Genomic DNA, 19666 nt, shown 5'->3' on the forward strand with positions numbered 1-19666 from the left:
GCAAACCCTCGTACCAATCTACATCTAAAATTTCCTCATAATTCTTTATAAATGAGCCACACTATTTCTTAAACTTTCCAATGGTGTACATACTAACAAATATCAGGAGCAGTCCTTTGAACGTAGTCAGTCGTTCAATGTGATCATAGCTAATCTGATTGTGGCCACTTTCCTGCTTGCCCCTCATAACATACATCCACAGAAAATAGGAGCAGAAGGAGGCCATTCGGCCCCTTTGAGCCTGCTCCACCATTCATTATGATCATGGCTGATGATCCAACTCAGTAACCTGTTCTCGCTTTCCCTCCCATATCCTTTGATCCCATCTGCCCGAAGATCTATATCTAACTCCTTCTCGAAAACATACAATGTTTTGGCCTCAACTGATTTCTGTGAAAGCGAATTCCACAGGCTCACCATTCTCTGGGTGAATATATTTCTCCTCATCTCAGTCCTAAATGGTTTACACTGTATCCTTAGACTGTGACCCCTGGCTCTGGACTCCCCTGCGATCGGGAACATCCTTCCTGCATCGACCCTGTCTAATACTGTTAGAATTTTATAGGTTTCCATGAGATCCCCCCTCATTCTTCTAAACTCCAGCAAATATAGAAGCAAAGAATTTACTGTGCAGAAGGCCATTCAGCCCATCGTGTCTGCACCGGCTCTTGGAATGAGCACCCTACTTAAGGCCACACCTCCGCCGTATCCCACCTAACCTTTTTTGGGCACCAAGAGCAATTTAGCATGGCCAATCCACCTAACCTGTACATCTTTGGACTGTGGGAGGAGACCGCAGCACCCGGAAGAAGGTCATGGCTGTCATCTGAATTCTGTTAAACTTGGTCAAGTTCTTTTGAGTTTATACAACTAATACACTGGAATTACAGATAACCAAGATAATTCCGAATCGACGCAATCTTACCTCATACCCGAGTTCCACCATCCCAGGAATCAGTCTGGTAACCCTTCTCTGTACTCCATCCATAGCAAGAACATCCTTCCTCAGAGAAGGAGACCAAAACTGCACACAATATTCCAGGTGTGGTCTGACCAAGGCCCTGTATAATTGCAGCAACACATCCCTGCTCCTATAATCCTTTCACTACGAAAGCCAGCATATCATTTGCCTTCTTCACAGCCTGCTGCACCTGTATGCTTACTTTCAGCTACTGGTGTATGAGGACACCCAGGTCTCATTGCACATTTCCCTCTTTTAATCTATAGCCATTCAGATAATAATCTGCCTTCCTGTTTTTGCTACCAGAGTAGATAACCGCACATTTATCTACAGTATACTGTATCTGCCGTGCATTTGCCCACTCAGTTAACTTGTCCAAATCACAATGAAGCATCTCTGCATCCACCTCACAGCTCACCTTCCCATCCCACCCAGCTTTGTCATTTGAAAATTTTTGTTCCCTCATCTAAATCATTAATAAACAGAATAGCTGGGGTCTAAGCACTGATCCCTGCAGCACCCCATTGGTCACTGCCTGTCATTTTGGAAAAAGACCCATTTATTCCTACTCTTTGTTTCCTGTCTGCCAACCAGTTTTGTATCCATTTCAACACACAGCCCCCAATTCAATGCACTTTAATTTTACACACTAATCTCTTATGTGAGACCTTGTCGAAAGTCCAAACTAACAACATCTGTGGGCTCCCCCTCATTAGTTCTACTAGTTATATTCTCAAAGAATTCCAGTCGAGAAGTCCAGCAAAAATTCCCTTTCTTAAGTCCAAGCTAACTCTGTCCGATCTTGCCATTGTTTTCCAAGTGCTCGCCTGTTATATCTTTCATAATGGACTCTAGCATTTTCTCCACTACCAACATCAAGCTGACTGATCTATAATCCCCTGTTTTCTCTCTGCCTCCCTTTTTAAATGGTGAGGTTACATTGGCTACACTCCAACCCATAGGAATTGTTTCAGGGTCAATTGAATATTGGAAGATGACCTCCAATGCAGCCACTATTTCTAGGGTCACTTCCTTGAGTACTCTGGGATGGGGGTTTATCAGCCATCAGTCCTAACAATTTCACCAACACCATTTAACTACTAATACTGATTTGCTTCAGTTTCTCTCACTAAACCCTGTGTTGCCCAACATTTCTGGTACGTTTTTTGTGTCCTCCCTTGTGAAGGCAGAACCAAAGTATGTATTTAGTTCATCAGCTATTATTTGTTCCCTATTATAAATTCCCTTCATCCTGGTGCTCCCTCTCTGACAGCAATGTGGGTGTACCTACACCACATAGATTGCAGTGGCTCAAGAAGGTAGCTCACTACCACTTTCTCAATGGCAATTGGGTATGGGCAATAATTGCTGGGCAAGCCAGCGATGCCCACATCCCATAAATGAATTTTTAAAAACTATCTTTGATACAGAGCACTGCATTGGACATCAGTGGCTTTGACCTCTCAGGCACTGCGACTATGTGTGGGAAGTGCGCCCTCTGTAGTTGCAGCATCACCAAATGCAGCCAACTGGAATATTTCCAACCAGAATTAGCAACATTACTACAACTGGAAGTAACCCGTATACCCGTAACCCAACAATCCCCCCATTAACCTTACACTACGGGCAATTTAGCATGGCCAATCCACCTAACCCGCACATCTTTGGACTGTGGGAGGAAACCGGAGCACCCGGAGGAAACCCACGCACACACAGGGAGGACGTGCAGACTCCACACAGACAGTGACCCAGCCGGGAATCGAACCTGGGACCCTGGAGCTGTGAAGCATTGATGCTAACCACCATGCTACCGTGAGGCCCCAAAGCCTTATAAGCGAATAAGTAAGTGAGAGAAAATAATGTGCACTAATTGAAGGTGCAAGTGCCCATAATAAAAGCATTCTACTTCTATTGATTCCATTCTTAAGTAACAAAGAAGAAACTTGTACCTTTGCAAATATCAAGATCTCCCAAAGTACTTTACAGCCAATTAAGTTTTTCTTCAATATCCTAACCCAAACAAAAATGTTATTGTGCACTTACGCTCGTCCTCTGCCACATCTTCATCTGCTACCTCTGCTTCCTCCGAAGCCTTTGCCTTGTAGTACGTTGCTCGTAAAATGGTCGGCCTTTGGGAATGCTTGTGCTTGTGGTGCCTCTCAAACTGCTTCTCCTTCATGTGTGGTTTGGTATCTTTATTACCACTTCTCTTCTGGCTGAGCTCTTTGTCGAACATTTCAGCTAACAAACGGATGTGTCTCTCCTTTAAACAAACCAGAATTGGGGGGCCATTAGGTGGAAGAGCTCGCAGAGGATCCCAGGGGTTAACAAATAGGACTCCAGCTTTAAAGACCACAAAAGAACCATTAAAAAGTTACAGCATAGAAGGAGGCCCTTTGGCCCATCTTGTCCATGCCAGCCCAAGGACGCCCAGGTGCCCTTTCTAATCCCACCTTCCTGCACTCGGTCCATAGCCCTGTAACTTATAGTACTTCAAGTGTTGATCCAAGTACTTTTTAAAAGAGTTTAGGGTCTCTGCCTCCACAACCAATACAAGCAGCGAATTCCAGACTACCTTCTGCATAAAAACGTTCTTCCTCACGTCCCCTCGACCGCTTCTGTCGCTTATCTTGAATCTATGGCCCCTGGTTCTAGAATTCTCCGCCAAGGGAAACAATTTTATCCTGTCCAATCTATCTCTTCCCTCATAATTTTGTACACCTCAATTAAGTCACCAGATGTCGCAGATGACACATTGCCTCACCCATCAAAAGCAACCCAAATTCCAACTGCAATTTCTTTCTGCTTGCCAACAATTCCAGCGTTGGGATAAGCGAATATTGGCGATCCACCACCAGGATGGCATCCACCAACCTCTGCTTCTCCACCCTTTCACTCTTCACTTTATGTGCGATGTAGGAGATTATCTCTCCCCTAATGACCGTCTTCAAAGCCTTCCACACTGTGGAAGATGAAATTTCTTCACTCTTATTAAAATCAATGTACTCCCCAATGGCGAAGGGAATCTTCTCACAGAATCCCCTATCAGCCAACAATGGGGTTTCCAACCTCCAATGGGGATGCTGAGCCAGGTGCGACCCCACAATATTTGGAACATGATCCAAATCACTATTTCCGAATACCCCGCCCACAATAGCCCTGGAAGCAGAGACCTGCCCACCACACTGAAGTCGATCCAAGAGTAGACTGATGTATCTGAGAGAAAAAAACAAAAGTCCTTCTCATTTTGGATGTAAAATTTTCCACAGGTCTGCCCACCCCATCTGCTCCATAAAGGCCAAGTGTGCTTTTGCCACCCCAGAAGGACTCAAAGACTTAGGCCTCAATGGGGGAGGCGGTGGCATAGTGGTATTGTCACTGAACTAGTAATCCAGAGACCCAGAGTACTGCTCTGGGATCCCAGGTTCAAATCCTGCCACTGCAGATGGGAAAATTTGAATTCAATTAAAATCTGGAATTAAAAGTCTAAAAATGACCATTAAACCATTGTCAATTGTTGTAAAAACCCATCTGGTTCACTAATGTCCTTTAGGGAAGGATATCTGCCATCCTGGCCTACATGTGACTCCGAACCCACATCAATGTGGTTGACTCTTAACTGCCCCTAACTGCAATTAGGGATGGTCAATAAACGCACAGCCTGCGATGTCCATGTTCCATGAACAAATAAAGAAATCCAGCTGAGGGTCCAGTTCACAGTTAGAGATCCCTCCCAGGATTAGCTGGTTTGAGTCCAGATCGGGACAGAAGCCAGCAACTTATTGAGAAAATCTGCATCATCCCAGTTTGGTGCATTTACATTGACCACCGGAGTACCTGCCAATGAGCAACTGACCATTACATACCTTCCATTCAGGTCTATCAGAATTTTAGCCGCCAGAAAATATACTTTCTTATTTAATGAAAATTGCAATGCCCCAGGTCCTACTGTCAAATCCCAAATGAAATACTTGCCCCAAACCAGCCCTTCTATAACCTTGTCTGATCTTTAATCCTCAAATGGGTCTCCTGCAACAGCACCACATCAGCCTAATGTGTGCAAACCCTTTAGATCTTTTTACCGGGCCGTTTAGCCCCCTCACATTCCACGTGACCAGCCAAATAGGGGGTCATCTACCCACCCAACCGAGAGTCAGCCATTCCCACCGTGTGGGGCAGTTCAGCAACTATTCAAACAGAGCCGACACGCCCACCCAAGCTGGCTGCCAAATCTCCCATCAAAACAGAACAACGAACGGTTTACAGCCACCGTCAGAGAACAACCACAGCCTCCCATCAATACCACACCCAAATTACCCAGCAAACAACAACTAGAGAAAGGCTCCCATCTTCCCAAACCTAAAACAAAACACCTGAAATCAGACTAATCCGCTCCCCCCCCCCCCCCCCCCTCCCCCCCCCCCCGCCCCACAGTCTGAGCTGCAGATACCCCGGGGATCCCTCTGCCCCCGTTAACTTACTGTTTAGCTATTGAGTGAGCAGGATGGCCCCTACACAGAGTACAAAGCATAACAACAAAAACCCATAACGCCAACCAGCCCCCAGCCCAAATCCACTTATAATCATTCCAGGGGAAAAAGAAAGATACATGAACAACACCAATTGGAGAAAACCCACACTACAAATCCAGGCACAAAGCTCCAAAATGCGTAAACAAACACCCCACCAAAATCCCCAAATTCACACTCTCACCCCCACACATACACCTCCCAACCAATATAATTTACACTTATCACAATCCCAGTCCATGTTTCTGCACAAACGCACAACCTCCTCCAGAGTTTCAAAGTAGTAATATTTTGTTTGATAAGTCGCTCAGAGGGTAAACCATACCAAATGGAACATTGCTCCGATACAACGCAGCCTTGGCCTTGCTGAATGCTGCACTCTCTTGGCCAGCTCCGCTCCAACATCTTGATAGATCCTGACAACGTGGCGCTCCCATCTGGAGGCCCGATGATCTTTTACCCACCCCAAAATTCTTTCTTTGTATCGAAAACCGTGAAAGCGCACGATGATCGCATGTGCTGGCTCACCAGTACAGTGTTTCTGCCTCAACAACCTGTGGACCTGATCCAACTCAGGAGGGGACACCATTTCCCCCTCCCCCACCATCTTCCAAAAACAACAGCGACAGAAGCTTTGTCGGACTCGGACTTTCTAAGTCTTCCAGAAACCCAACCTTATTGCATGGTGCAGAAACATGGGCGATATCAAGAAAGGAGAATCAATGGCTAGAGACTAATGATATACAGATGCTGAAGTGGATATGTGGAGAGTCATGAAAGGAAAAAACTAGCAGCCAGTACATCAGGTGGCCAATGATGACTGTGGGAGCATCGAAACAAGTAGACAAGAAAAGATTAACAAGGTATGGTCATATGGTGCAGAGGGAGATAGGATATGTCGTGAGGCAAGTGATGGAGGTGGGGCTGCCAAAAAGGAGGGGTGGGGGAAGAACTAACACCAGATGGAAGTAAGCCGTAGTGAGGGACGTAGCAAAGCGAGGATGGAAGAAGAATGGGTGACTGACAGGAGGAGCTGGAGAAGAGTGATTATGATGACCCCAAGTAAAATGGGAGATGTTGAACGCAGAAGTATGTATGGCAGCCCTGTGGTTCTAAGTTCAAATCTCACCAGGGCAAAATGAGAAATTGAATTCCGTGAACCTCGTTCTTTCCAGCAGCAAAAATGAAAGCTGCTGTTTTATTATAACGCACAAGTAGTTCACTAATATCTTTCAGGAAGCGGAAATTGTAACTTCGACCTGATCTCAAATGCACAGGACTCTCGTCCCATACTTTGTAGTTGAGCCCATGAAGTTTGCTCAGCCCATTGTGGCGATTTAGGAAATTGGAGAGCCAATAACTGAGTTATTGAGAAGGAGAATAAATGGGAGGATTGGTTGTCGTTTTTGCCTTGAAATGTACAAAGCAAATGGACATACACCCAACCTGTTCAACAATTTACTTTAGTGGTAACAGGGCCATTTTTTACATTATGCATGCAAGCCAGAAATGAGGCTTTACCTACTTTTGTTTGGACATCACAAGAATTTCCAACTGCATATTCTTCTTTTACACTTCAAGGGCACGATTCTCCCAATATATTTCGAAATGAAATTGTGGCAGGTTTTTCAGAGAGTTTCCCGCTGGCTGTGCCAGCAAGTTCCCCACTGCTATTCAATGTCCCTCAATCACTTTTTTGGGTCCTAGGGAGTTTCTCACCGGTTTGGCCCACATTTAGAGGGAGGGATTCTCCAGCCGCGCCTACCCTCAGCCAATGGACTTTTCCACTGTCCGCGTCCCGCCTGTGGCGATCTTGCGGCGAGCGGGGCGGAAGAATCCAGCCCTAAGAATTTTTTAGCACTGGGGAGCGGAACTCAGCTGTGTCCTATCCCCTGGGTGTTTGGATGTTGGCTGCTGCGTGTGTGGTGTTGCCTCTTGCAGTGTCCATGCATCAAGGTGTGACTGGGATGCTAGACAATGACTCCCACATGCTTACAGGGCCCACCCACCCATGGGAAACCACTTGGGTTGTAAGAAGTGCTCATTTAACCACAAATGGCAATTCCCTATTAGCAATAGCCTTCAGCCGCGCAGCTAGAGGCTTCAGCAATCGGTAGGGGTTATGGGTGGTCGTTGGGGCAGACGGGCAGGACAAGGGTTGGCCCTGGAACGGGGTACACATGATCCAGGGGTTGGCACAGTGGTGCCGCGAGGGGTTGCCACTGGTTGACCCCCCTCCCCTCCAGCGCCTCCCCAACCCTCCCATGGTGGCCCATCCCTGCGGAAGGTCCGCCACCCCAGGCCGAAGGTCCCACCCCCCCAATCAGCACTGGGGCAGCAAGCCCAGCGCCCCCAGTCTCTTTGCCTGTGAGCAAAGACGGCTACTCACCTCGGCTCCCCACAGAGGCCCTTCCGCCAGGTTCACGCTTTTCAAATCAGCGCCAGTGTGACCACTTGCTGGGGAGGCTGCTGAATCACAGGAGGCTGTTGGATATGGGGTGGCTCTGGTTAATTGTATGGAAATTGAGCTAAAGTGGTGATAATCGGTTTCTCGCCCCGCTACAGCGAGAATCTGATTTCGCCTATGGGAGCGGGCCGGTTGCATCACAAACTGTTTGGCGCCTGGCACAGATCTCGTTTTTGGTGTCTCCCGCAATTCACCGGCCTCGTTTCGCTTGAGCAAGAGTGCAACGATGCCGGAGAATCGTGCCCTCAGAGATCGGGCCGCCAATTTGAAAGGGTGCCCTGAACTCTAGTGAGCTTGTGGGTCCCCTACACCTCTCACCCATGGGAAATGTCACCCCCACACACATGTGGGGGCACCCCGCTATGGGGTCCCTGGGTTTCCCCCCTCATCAGGCCCCTCCAAGTCCCCTTACAGCACCCCATCCCTTCCAGGACCCCCAACCATCACCCCCCAACCTCACACAAGCCCCTACTTACCTGCCCTGCACCCTCCCACCCTTCAAACCCTTCCTCCACCCTCATTTCATGGGCATGGCCCCTGACTCTTGGCAGTGCCATCCTGACACTCATGCACCCTTGCAATGCCACCTTAGCACTCTTACGGTGCTCCTTCCAGCTTGGCAATGCTAAGGTGCTCACATTCCAGGGGAGTTCCTGGGAGTGACCCTGCACTTACCTTGACCACCCAGGGTTCTCTGATGGCCTGGGAGACCCCCTCGGGTACCCTCCTGCCTGGTCCACGTTTGTGTGGATCAGCACTGACTGGTACCCTGCTGCAGCCTCCCTGGGCAGGCTGGAGAATTGAGGGAGGATGTGTATCACAGGCAGGTAGGTCGTAAGTAGGTTTACAACCAACTTCCAGGAGCGTCATTCGGTCCCGTCCATTTTGGATGGAGTTCCGACTCTGACGTCTCGCGAGACGTGGAGCCTGTTCGGAGGTCCGCTGGAGAGATCTCCCGGAATTCTCCGGCCTGTTGTGCCCTCCCTTGAGCGCAACGCAGCAAGAGAATTACGGCCCAAGAGTAAGTTTAAGCTGCAATATATTTTGCCCCTTCCATTATCCAAGAAAATTCCTGGCTGTTCTTATGGGCATAAAGGACACAGGGGTTGGCTAATAGATTCCCCCATGGGCTTCATGGAATATGAGCTCCCCTATCACCCAATAGGAGATGCATGGCTGCAATTCAAAACCCGCAGTTCAGACCCGGACCGGCACTCCAAGGGTCCGCGGGCTGGGATGTGTTGTACACTGCAGCAGTACATAACAAAAGGAGTTATTGTCAGAAGACTCTGGCCTTGGCAAAGTTATTACACCAGCCTCCTTCACTCCTTCTTGCTGTTTTTCAAAATATCCTTTCACATCCCCAAGTATGTTGCCATTACTGGAACCATATAATTTAACAGAACAGACTTTGGGCTGAATTATCACTTTGGGGGCAGGAAACAGGAACTGAGTCATTTTCTTAACCCTACGCTCATTCCCAGGAGGGAAACACATCACTCTTTGTGTTTGACCTGGGCACAATCTTAATTGGCATGGAGACAGTTTCCCTGTCCAATTAAAGGCAGTGGTCAAGCTTTTGAATTTGGAAAACCAATAGGTTGACAGGAGCAGCAGTCTGCAGTAACGGAGAAGATGCTTCACCAAGAAGGGGTCCTCTCATCCACTTAAAAAAGAAATCAAGTAGAAAACAGAAAAAGCAGCCAGGTTACCAGTGTGGGATGGGGTACGTTGGGGAATTCCCTCTCCAGGACTGCCTTTGGCTACACTTGCACCCAGGGTGGCAGAGCTGCCTGGTATGCTGGCACCTCAGCCTGCTGCAAGATGCCTGCTTCCAGGAGGGGGTGGTCCCCCATTGTGGGGGAAATTGGAGACAGCTGGAAAATCCCAGACAGCCTCCTTCCAGTGCCCTTAACAAGGCTCGTAACAAACCTAATCGGCTGCCCACCTCATGGGATAGATGGTCATATCCGGCCCCAAAAATATCCTCGGCCAAAACGGTTAGCATCGGGTGGCACAGGGTCGGGAAACCAACATGCCGGCCCACAAGGTATTTTCGGGCCCCATCTACCTCCATTTCTCACATTGGTGAAGCCCAACATTTCTGCCCTTAATGTTTGACCTGTCAAGTTCAGTATTAAAGACTCCGCTCTTTTCCCTCTAGGATCCAGTTGAAAACAGCTCGGATTGATTAGATCTGTTGGCCGGTTGTTCAGGGTCCTTCCTAAGCTGAAATGAATTTGAGCAGTCTCAGTTCTGTTCTGAGTGGGCATTGAGCCCACAGCACAAATCCCTGCCTAATTTGGCACCAGTGAAATATTGTGCTCAGGAATTCAGGAAATGGAAAACTGGCAGTCGCTGAAGCTGCAGGAGGTGCTTTACCAGAGGCTGAGGCGCATTGTTGGGGCAGTACTGAGGAAGCTTTATTCTTGCATGGACTATAGGTGACTGGAGCACCCTTGACTTTGGAAGTTTAAGTTAGATCTGCAGGATCCTCACACCAGTTTCTTAGCTCCCTATATTTACACTGGCAAACCCAGCTCACCAACCTTGCAGCTCTATCATAGACCGTGAAACATTTTGTCCCCGACGTAGTAGAATGGATTGAGGCATTTAAAACATGGAGAAGCAGCACATCGGCATTGTCATCTAAGCTTAACAAACCTGAACATGAACCCGCCTTCGGGGTTTTTGATGGTATCGTGTGTCGATGGTCCCTGACCTTGGTGAGCACAAAAACCCGCAATAAAAATGCCACATTTTTTAATGCTGGGGACTTTCACCAATACATTCATGATTCATAGGGCAGACCTATCATCCGGAATGCAGAGGCAGGGAAAGCATTTGTCAACAATACCCGCTTCTAAAACTTGGGACAGGATCAAATTATTTAGTCATTGGTGCTTTTCTGTTTCATTGTCTTCTTGGATCACTTTCTGCTACAGCTGCTTTTCAAACTGACGGAAGAAATATAAATGGGACCCAGATGTCTCAGTGACATTGTTTGTCTCCTTGGCTTGGTCTCCTACCTCGGACTGGGTGTAGGTGGCCGCAGCATCTCTCTGCAGAAAGTTTGTGCTCATGTCAATCATTTCTTCCTTCAGGCTTCTGCGAGGATCCGTGCAGTTTTCCTTCTTCTCCATCTTACTCTGAACCTTGTTGGAATTGCCAGTGATGGGCCTATCCTCTGTGGAGGTATTTATGGTATATGCCTGGGGAGAAAGGGAGATCAGTTAATCACCCTGCTCTGTCTTCCTCGTTTCTCTGTTCTTTTTTTGGTTGACCCTTGCTGTAACACAGCATCAACTACTTGTGGCTTTAAAGCACCCTTGTCGTCAAAAAATAACCAAAGATACAATAACAATAATGATTACCAGGCACATTTGAACCAGTTGAGTTTTTACCCAAATCTGGTAGCTTTTGTCATTTTCTTTCCCTGCTGCTTGCTTTTCAGAATGCAGTAATACAGCTTACAACTTGGCAGGGTGTGACTTGAGTTTCTGATCTCTGGATTTTCAGTCTTGGATTATAACCACTAAACTACCATACCTCAGTTGATGCACATTTATTCTTGGACCACAAATACTGCTAATTAGACAAGTGTCTATGCCAGTTACAGTATTGCAAAGGTGTTAGGTAACTGACTCATTCAATCTTAAGATTTAAAAGTAGTTTTGTGGACCCACTCCAGCACCTCCTTTCAAACTGTAGTGCTGCAGGAAAACATTTACTGCTTCATCAAGAATTTCATTGGCAATTGGTTTGTTGAGCTTAGAGAGTGCACATGCCTTGATAGTCTGAAGGGGTGTGATGAACATTGGCTGTCCACTCCAAACTATTGTTAAAGATGCTCATGATACTGTACTCCTCTGTGTAGTGTAACTAGGGTATTAAGTTATCTTGGAGAACCTGCCCTGACGCCCTGCAGTTTTCATGCGCCTTTAATGTTCAATGTGTCATCTTAACGCTCTTATCACACCATATAAACACAACCAATATCATCTTTTCATGCCTCTCTACATCTGTTCTGTTGTTGAGTATTATGACAACCATCTGTTTAAACACTCAGTTACTGATGATATTTTTGGATGAGTTATATTCATTCTGTATGATTTCCCTGGAAGAATTTTCATGTGTGAGTATACAAGTGCATTACAAGTGGACATTAAAAAATCTGAAGGTATAATTCGAGGAAGAGCAGGGAATACTTCCAGTATCCGGGCTAATATTTATCCCTCAATAAAAATAATTTACACAGATTATTTGGTCCTTCATCTCATTGCTGTTTGCAGGAGCGTTCTGTACATAAATTGTTTGTTACATTTCCTACATTACGACAGTGATTAGAATTCTAAACTGGGTCAATTAGCAATAAAACATACTTGCAACTTCCTGAGATCATAAAAGGCGTAATGTAAATGCACATTTGTCACATTTTTTTCCTGATTTAGGATTTATTCTCCAATGGTGCAGCGACACTATGAACTGCCTTTTCCAAATCTCTCAGCACACAAAATTCAAATAAGATAAAAGCTGAGTGAGTAAATAAATAAAATCACCAGGTTGCCTGAGATCTGGGACCACATTTGGTCTTTGGGCTGCAGTTTGGAGACTCCATGGATTAAATCAAGGCGGTAAAGGGATTTGTACAGAGCGAGGCAGCAACATGCGCAGAATGAAGGAGTGAAAATTTGGGGTAAATCTGATTGCAAAGTTATTACAAAGTCTCACTTTCACCTTCACCTCACTTTCCTCCTTTAAGGTGTTTTTAAAATCTATCTTTTCTGGCCCACAAATCACATCCACATGTTCTGGACATATCCAAGACTGGGGGGTTCTCGGACGTGATGTCCGAGGTGTTGGGTATGGAGGCGGTTCCGAGTCCAGAGGTGCCGATATTTGGGGTGACGGAAGATCCGGGAGTCCAGGGGGTGATAGAGCCCAATGTTTTGGCCTTTGACTCCTTGATAGCACGGAGACGGATTTTGTTAGGGTGGCGGGACACTGAGTCACCAAAAGCGGGAGAGTGGGTGAGTGACCTGGCAGAAATCCTGAGGCTGGAGAAGGTCAAGTTCGCTCTGAGGGTGATGGCAGAGGGGTTCACCTGGAATTGGAAGCAGTTTATCAACTTTTTTAAGGGGGATTGAGGGATCAGCAAGGGGCGGGGGGGGGGGGGGGGGGGGGGGATCAAATTTTGTTTTATAATTAATTTACAAAATGTGGGCATCGCTGCCTATGCCAGCATTTATTGTCCGTTCATAGTTGTCCATGCATGGATGTTACGGGCAGCACGGTAGCATATTGGTTAGCACTATGGCTTCACAGCTCCAGGGTCCCAGGTTCGATTCCCTGCTGGGTCACTGTCCGTGCGGAGTCTGCACGTTCTCCCCGTGTCTGCGTGGGTTGTCCTCCGGGTGCTCCGCTTTCCTCCCACAGTCCAAAGACGTGCAGGTTAGGTGGGTTGGCCATGATAAATTGCCCTTAGTGTCCAAAAAGGTTAGGAGGGGTTATGGGGTTACGTGGATAGGGTGGAAGTGAGGGCTTAAGTGGGTCAGTGCAGACTCGATGGGCCAAATGGCCTCCTTCTGCACTGTATGTTCTATGTTCTGTGTTACTTGCCGCTTGTCAGCCCAAGCCTGCATATTGTCCAAGTCTTGCTGCATTTTGACATAGACATGACATTTGACATATCTTTGAAGCCCCCATTATTTCTTGATGTTTACTCTGTCCTACAGTGCAGCTACTGTCAAAGGGATGGGTGAAGCCATGGAGGATTTTGAAAACGCAAATGAAAATTTTTAAATCAAGGCACTGCCTAATTAGGAGCTAGTGTAGGTCAGTGAACAGAGGAGTAATGGGTGAATGGAACTAGGCATGAGTAAGTTCACAGGCAGCAGAGATTTTATTCACCTCAAGTTTACGAACAGTAGAACATGGAAGACTAGGAACCAGGACTGTATTAAAATGACCAGGTCTCGAGGTAACAAAGGCAAAGGTGTCAGCTATAGATGAGCTGAGTCAGGGACTAGATTGGATGATGCGACAGAGGTAGAAATAGGTAGATTTAGTGACGGCGCAGATAGTTTGGTTGAAAGCTCATCTTGGGGTCAAATATGACACCACAGTTGCAAACAGTCTGGTTCAGCTGTGGACATTTGCCAGGGAGAAGGGTGGAGTTGGTGGCTAAGGAATAGAGTTTGTTTTGTTGGACGGAAGACACTGGCTTCAGTCTTCTCAATATTTAATTGGAGAAAAGTATAAGTACTGCATGTTGGAAAAAAAGTCATTTTACCTCTCTCCCACCCATGCCCCCCCCCCCCCCCTCCCCCCCCCACATCTACACATGTCACAGCGTACTCTCTGATTTTAGTTTCTCTGCTGTTTGGCCTTTAACAGCTTTTGTTCTCTCTGGGAACTGCCATTAGGACTCCTTTCCCTTGGTTTCTGTGACTATCAGCACTATTTTCCCTTGGTTTCTGTGGCTATGACTCATCTTTCAATCCCTCACCCTACAGTATAAATATCTCCCACTTTCTATGTCTTTTAGCTTTGACAAAGGATCATCTGGACTCGAAACATTAGCTCTTTTCTCTCCCTACAGATGCTGCCAGACCTGCTGAGATTTTCCAGCATCTTATCTTTTGGATTCAGATTCCAGCATCCGCAGTAATTTGCTTTTATCCAGTATGATATATCATGTGCACTCCTATAACAATGCTATGTACAATGATACACCATTGCTGCATGTAACAGTGTGTTATTAGTTTCATTTCTCTTGTATATTTTGTAGAATTATGCATTATGATGCTGCTTCTAATAGCATTGCACTTAGGGATCTGAGACTAAATATTGTCTCCAAGTAGTGAAGAAAGGTAATTACACCAAGGTTGCAGGAGCAACTTAGTCACCATTTTAACATCATAAATTTTAACTTTATTTCGACATTTCACTTTGAGTTTATATTATTTGTTTTAATTAAATAGTAAAGATCATGGAAATTTAGGAAACATCTTCTTTGCCTCTTCTTGCTGTTCAGGTGGACATAGAACATACAGTGCAGAAGAACGCCATTCAGCCCATCGAGTCTGCACCGACCCACTTAAGCCCTCACTTCCACCCTATCACCGTAACCCAATAACCCCTCCTAACCTTTTTGGTCACTAGGGGCACAGGTGTCCACCTAACCTGGACATCTTTGGACTGTGGGAGGAAACCGGAGCACCCGGAGGAAACCCACGCAGACACGGGGAGGATGTGCAGACTCCGCACAGACAGTGACCCAGCCGGGAACCGAACCTGGGACGCTGGTGCTGTGAAGCAATTGTGCTATCCACAATGCTACCGTGCTGCCCTTAGATGAGCATCATTTACCACCCCCCCCTTGTCAAACATTGGAAAAAAAGGAGCATTCATTTCACTGCAGTCTGTAGAATCTTGCAATGCAGAATGCACAAAATTACTTCCATGTTTGTTTTTTTTAAATAAATTAAAATAAACCCAATTATTTTTTTACAATGAAGGGGCAATTTAGCAAGGCCAATCCACCTACTCTGCACATCTTTGGGTTGTAGGGGTGAGATCCACACAAGTGGGAGTGAGACCCATGCAACTTCCATTTGTGTTGGCATGATAATTAAGCAATTTTATGAGATCCTACACAAATTAACATATCACCCATGTGTTCATGAGTGTAAAAAATACAACAATATGACTAGAGCTAGACGGCTTCTGAATACTTTACACAGATTTTCATGCTGATTAGTTTTAGATCAAAATAATTACTTGTACGCAACGTTGCAAAGTGCAACATTATCTGCAATTCAACCAGATCCCTTTACAAAATCTGGTTCAACAGAGTAGAGGAGAATGTTGAAGCAAGGTTCAAATTATCATTGAAGAATGTGGTGTGGAATTGCGGGTTTTAATTGCTGAAGAAACCATTCAAGGCTGTTCCTGAATTGGGTCACTCAGTGTTCCCTATCAGAGTGGAGAGGTTGCCAGTGGTCAGTCACACAATGTGGGGGGGGGGGGGGGGGGGGGGGGGGGGGCAAAAACAACAAGATGTGGTCTGGCAAAGTATCACACTGTCTTTAGATGTGTGTGCATCATCAGGGAAAGCATTTCTTGTGCTTTTGAGTCACAAATTAAACAACGGTTAACACTTGGCACATGTTTTGTTTGTTATTGAAGCTTGTGTTGTGTGGTGAAGTACAGCGAATGACTGAGAGTTCAGATAACTGCTCTTGATGGTTCCATAAAAATGACAGCTATAGCTTCTCTGCAGCACTGTCACCCTTGTCCTTTCCGCCCCTGGTTCTGACAAGTGCCCTGCCCCAGATCACCTCCAGTATCACTCTCCAATGAAATTAGATTATGGGCTGGTTTAGCTCAGTGGGCTAGACAACTGGTTTGTGATGCAGAACAAGGCCAGCAGCACGGGTTCAATTCACGTACCAGCTTACCAGAATAGGCGCCGGAATGTGGCGACTAGTGGCTTTTCACAGTTACTTCATACTTGTGACAATAAAAAAAAGAGAATGTGAATCTCACTGCCACATAGAGTGTTTGAAGCAAATAGCACATACATTTTTAGAGAAGTTAGAAAATTACATGAGGGAGCAAAAGGTAGGAGGTGATGGTGAGATGGTGTACGGTGGGAGGAGGATTGTGTGCAACATAAACACAGACCATTTGGGCCAAATGGCCTTTTCAGTGTAATTCTAAAGACAACCATTATGAGGTGTAGAGAGTGGCCTGGGTGACTCTCCTTCTGAGTTCCCTCTGATGGAGATTGTTCTGTGGCATTAGCATGGGAAAACTCCAAGATCGGAACTTACTACAATGCCCCTCATAATTAAAATTGCTTCTGACATTCCCTATCCTATTTTCACACATGAAGAGAATTCACTTGGACAAGGTGCTGGATGGTCGCCATCTGAGCAGTTAACCAAGATGTGTCTTACCTCTTCCAATTTTTCAATACGCTTGATGAGTTTGGTTGTAACAGAATGTAATTTTAGGAGGTCTATTCCAAAGAAGGCACCTTCCAACAGTTCCATCACAGAGGAGAGCTGAAAACAAATTAGAAACATCTTGGACCAATGTTGTAATGAGCACGAAACACAAGCTGACATTACAGTGCAGTACAAAGGGAGTGCTGCACTTATTGAGGTTCCTTTATCGGATAAGATGTCAAACCAAAGCCCTGTCCGCATCGAAGATCCCATAGCATTATTTTGATTTATCCTTCAATCAACACTACAAAATGGAACATTGTCCATTATCACATGGCTGTTGGGGGAGCTTGCTATGTACAAATTGGCTTCCATATTTCCTACATTATAACAGTGGCCACACTTCAAAAGTACTTCATTGGTTGTAAAGTGCTTTGAGACATCTAGAGGTTGTGAAAGGTACAATGTAAAATGCATTTTTTTTCTTTTTAAACAAATCACAGGTCACCTTCACCAAACTGCATACCATGCATGCTGGAGGCAAACTGGTTTCGACTGACCTCTCCCCTCAACCCTTCTTAAAGGGCATCTAATTGTGACAGTATTAATTTAATGAGTTTATATATTAACCATGCAACTCAGAATTTTGTAGTGTAATAATTGTCAAGCCCGGTTAATGTTTCACGGGCAGCGGATTGAGTTTATCTCCAACTGGCTGTCTCACACAACAGATGTGTCTCCTCCAATTTCCTGCATAGTACAAGCAACAAATGGCTTCTTCACAGCTGCCAGTGCCTTTCCTTGGTTGTCCTGTTAGGAAACACACTTGTGCAGAAAAGATCCTTCAAATCAGATTTTTCTTTTTCCATTTGTAAATGTAATGTAAATCGCTTATTGTCACGAGTAGGCTTCAAATGAAGTTACTGTGAAAAGCCCCTAGTCGCCGCATTCCGGCGCCTGTCCGGGGAGGCTGTTACGGGAATCGAACCATGCTGCTGGCCTGCCTTGGTCTGCTTTCAAAGCCAGCGATTTAGCCCTTGTGGAATGGTATCCTCGCCCCTAAAGCATGTCACGTCACTTGTGGTCCTGTAAATATAGGCACATTCCTGTAGAACCCCTGCAAATACTGACCCACTCCTGCTCAGCCTGACACATACTTGGGGGGAGTGCCCTTTGCAAACACTCCTCTGGGTGAGGATTGTCCTACCTTTGCAAAGATGGCATAAGTTAACTGAAACACAAAGTGGCAGAGCAGTTAGCACTGCTGCCTCACGGCGCCAAGGACCCGGGTTCGATCCCGTCCCGGGGTCACTGTCTGTGTGGAGTTTGTACATTCTCAGTGTCTGTGTGCGTCTCACCCCCACAACCCAAAGATGTGCAGGGTAAGTGGATTGGCCACTTAATTGGAAAAAGAAAAATTGAGCACTTTAAATACTTTTTTAAAAGTCTGTCTCTTGGGGGTAAATTATGGGCAGGTTTCTCTGCCTTGCAGCACTAGAACAAGGCATCATCCAACTTGGTATCAAAGCAACACCTTAAATATAATTTGAAACAAGGGGATAAGGTGCCGCTGTTTGTACAGGCTGGTCATGAAAAATAATGATCTCCATTAAACCCCAGTGTGTTCTACAACAGTGTCCAGGATGTTGAGCTATAGTTTAATTGCACTTTCCTATTCTGTTGAAAAAATCAGACAACTTCCTTGTCAATTAGCTTGTCACATAAGAACAGGAGGAGGCCATTCTGCCCTTGAGCTTATTCTGCCATTCAGTTACATCATGGCTGACCTGTATCTTAACTCCATCTACCTTTGTTGACTACATAACCTTAATACCCTTGCCTGCCAAAAATCAATCAACCTCAATTTTTTTTGGAGGAGAGAGTTGCAGATTTCCACTTATTGTGAAGAAATGTATCCTAATAGAACTGGATAAATTTTTGGTTCAGCCACAGCTAGAGTATTGTGTGTGGTTCTGGAATCTACATTATAGGAGGGATGTGACAGCACTGGAAAGGGTGCAAAGGAGATATACCAGGATGTTCCCGGGCTGGAGAGTTTTAGCTATGAAGAGAGATTGGATGGATTGGGGTTGTTTTCCTTGGAGCAGAGGGGACTGAGGGGGGACATGATTGTTGTGTATAAAATTATGAGGGGCACAGATAGAGTGAACAGGAAGAAGCTTTTCCCCTTGGTGAAGGGATCAATAACACAGGGCATAGATTTAAGGTAAAGAGCAGGAGGATTAGAGGGGATGTGAGGATAAACGTTTTTACCCAGAGAGTGGTGGGAGTCTGGAACTCACTGCCTGAAAGGATGATGGAGGCAGAGACCCTCATAACATTTAAGATGTATTTAGATGTGCACTTGTGATGCCAAGGCATATAAGGCTATGGGCCAAGTGCTGGAAAATGAGATTAGAATATTGAGGTGGTTGTTTATGACTGGCGCAGCTATGATGGGCCGAAGGACCTGTGCTGTAAACTTCTATGACTCTAATATCATCCCTGAGTGGTCAAAATCCAATTTTAAGGTTCTGCCCCCTGGTGCTGGACTCCCACATCATTCTAAATGAATGACTCAATGATATCACCCCTTCATCTTCACATGTCATCACAGGAGAGCCAGATTGAAGGATTTTTTTGTGTCCGACATCTATATTGGATGCTTCTCATATAACTCTCTGACAAGGCTGTTGCAATGAGAGTTTAAAAAATAAATACATTTAGAGTACCGAATTATTTTTTTCAATTAAGG

General features: G+C 45.8%; 1 protein-coding gene across 1 annotated transcript in view; it reads right to left on the reverse strand.

Annotated features, from left to right (window-relative positions):
• LOC119964923 (olfactomedin-like protein 2B) overlaps positions 1-19666 on the reverse strand; it is a 53699-nt gene that overhangs the window by 23966 nt on the left and 10067 nt on the right. The window contains exons 3-5 of the mRNA XM_038795102.1: positions 16921-17028; positions 10987-11169; positions 3005-3224 (exon numbers count right to left, since the gene is read on the reverse strand). Of these exons, the coding sequence (XP_038651030.1) occupies positions 3005-3224; positions 10987-11169; positions 16921-17028 (511 nt within the window). The remainder of the gene's footprint in view (positions 1-3004; positions 3225-10986; positions 11170-16920; positions 17029-19666) is intronic.

Source organism: Scyliorhinus canicula, chromosome 4, assembly GCF_902713615.1.
Source record: "Scyliorhinus canicula chromosome 4, sScyCan1.1, whole genome shotgun sequence".
NCBI classification, from domain to species: domain Eukaryota; kingdom Metazoa; phylum Chordata; class Chondrichthyes; order Carcharhiniformes; family Scyliorhinidae; genus Scyliorhinus; species Scyliorhinus canicula.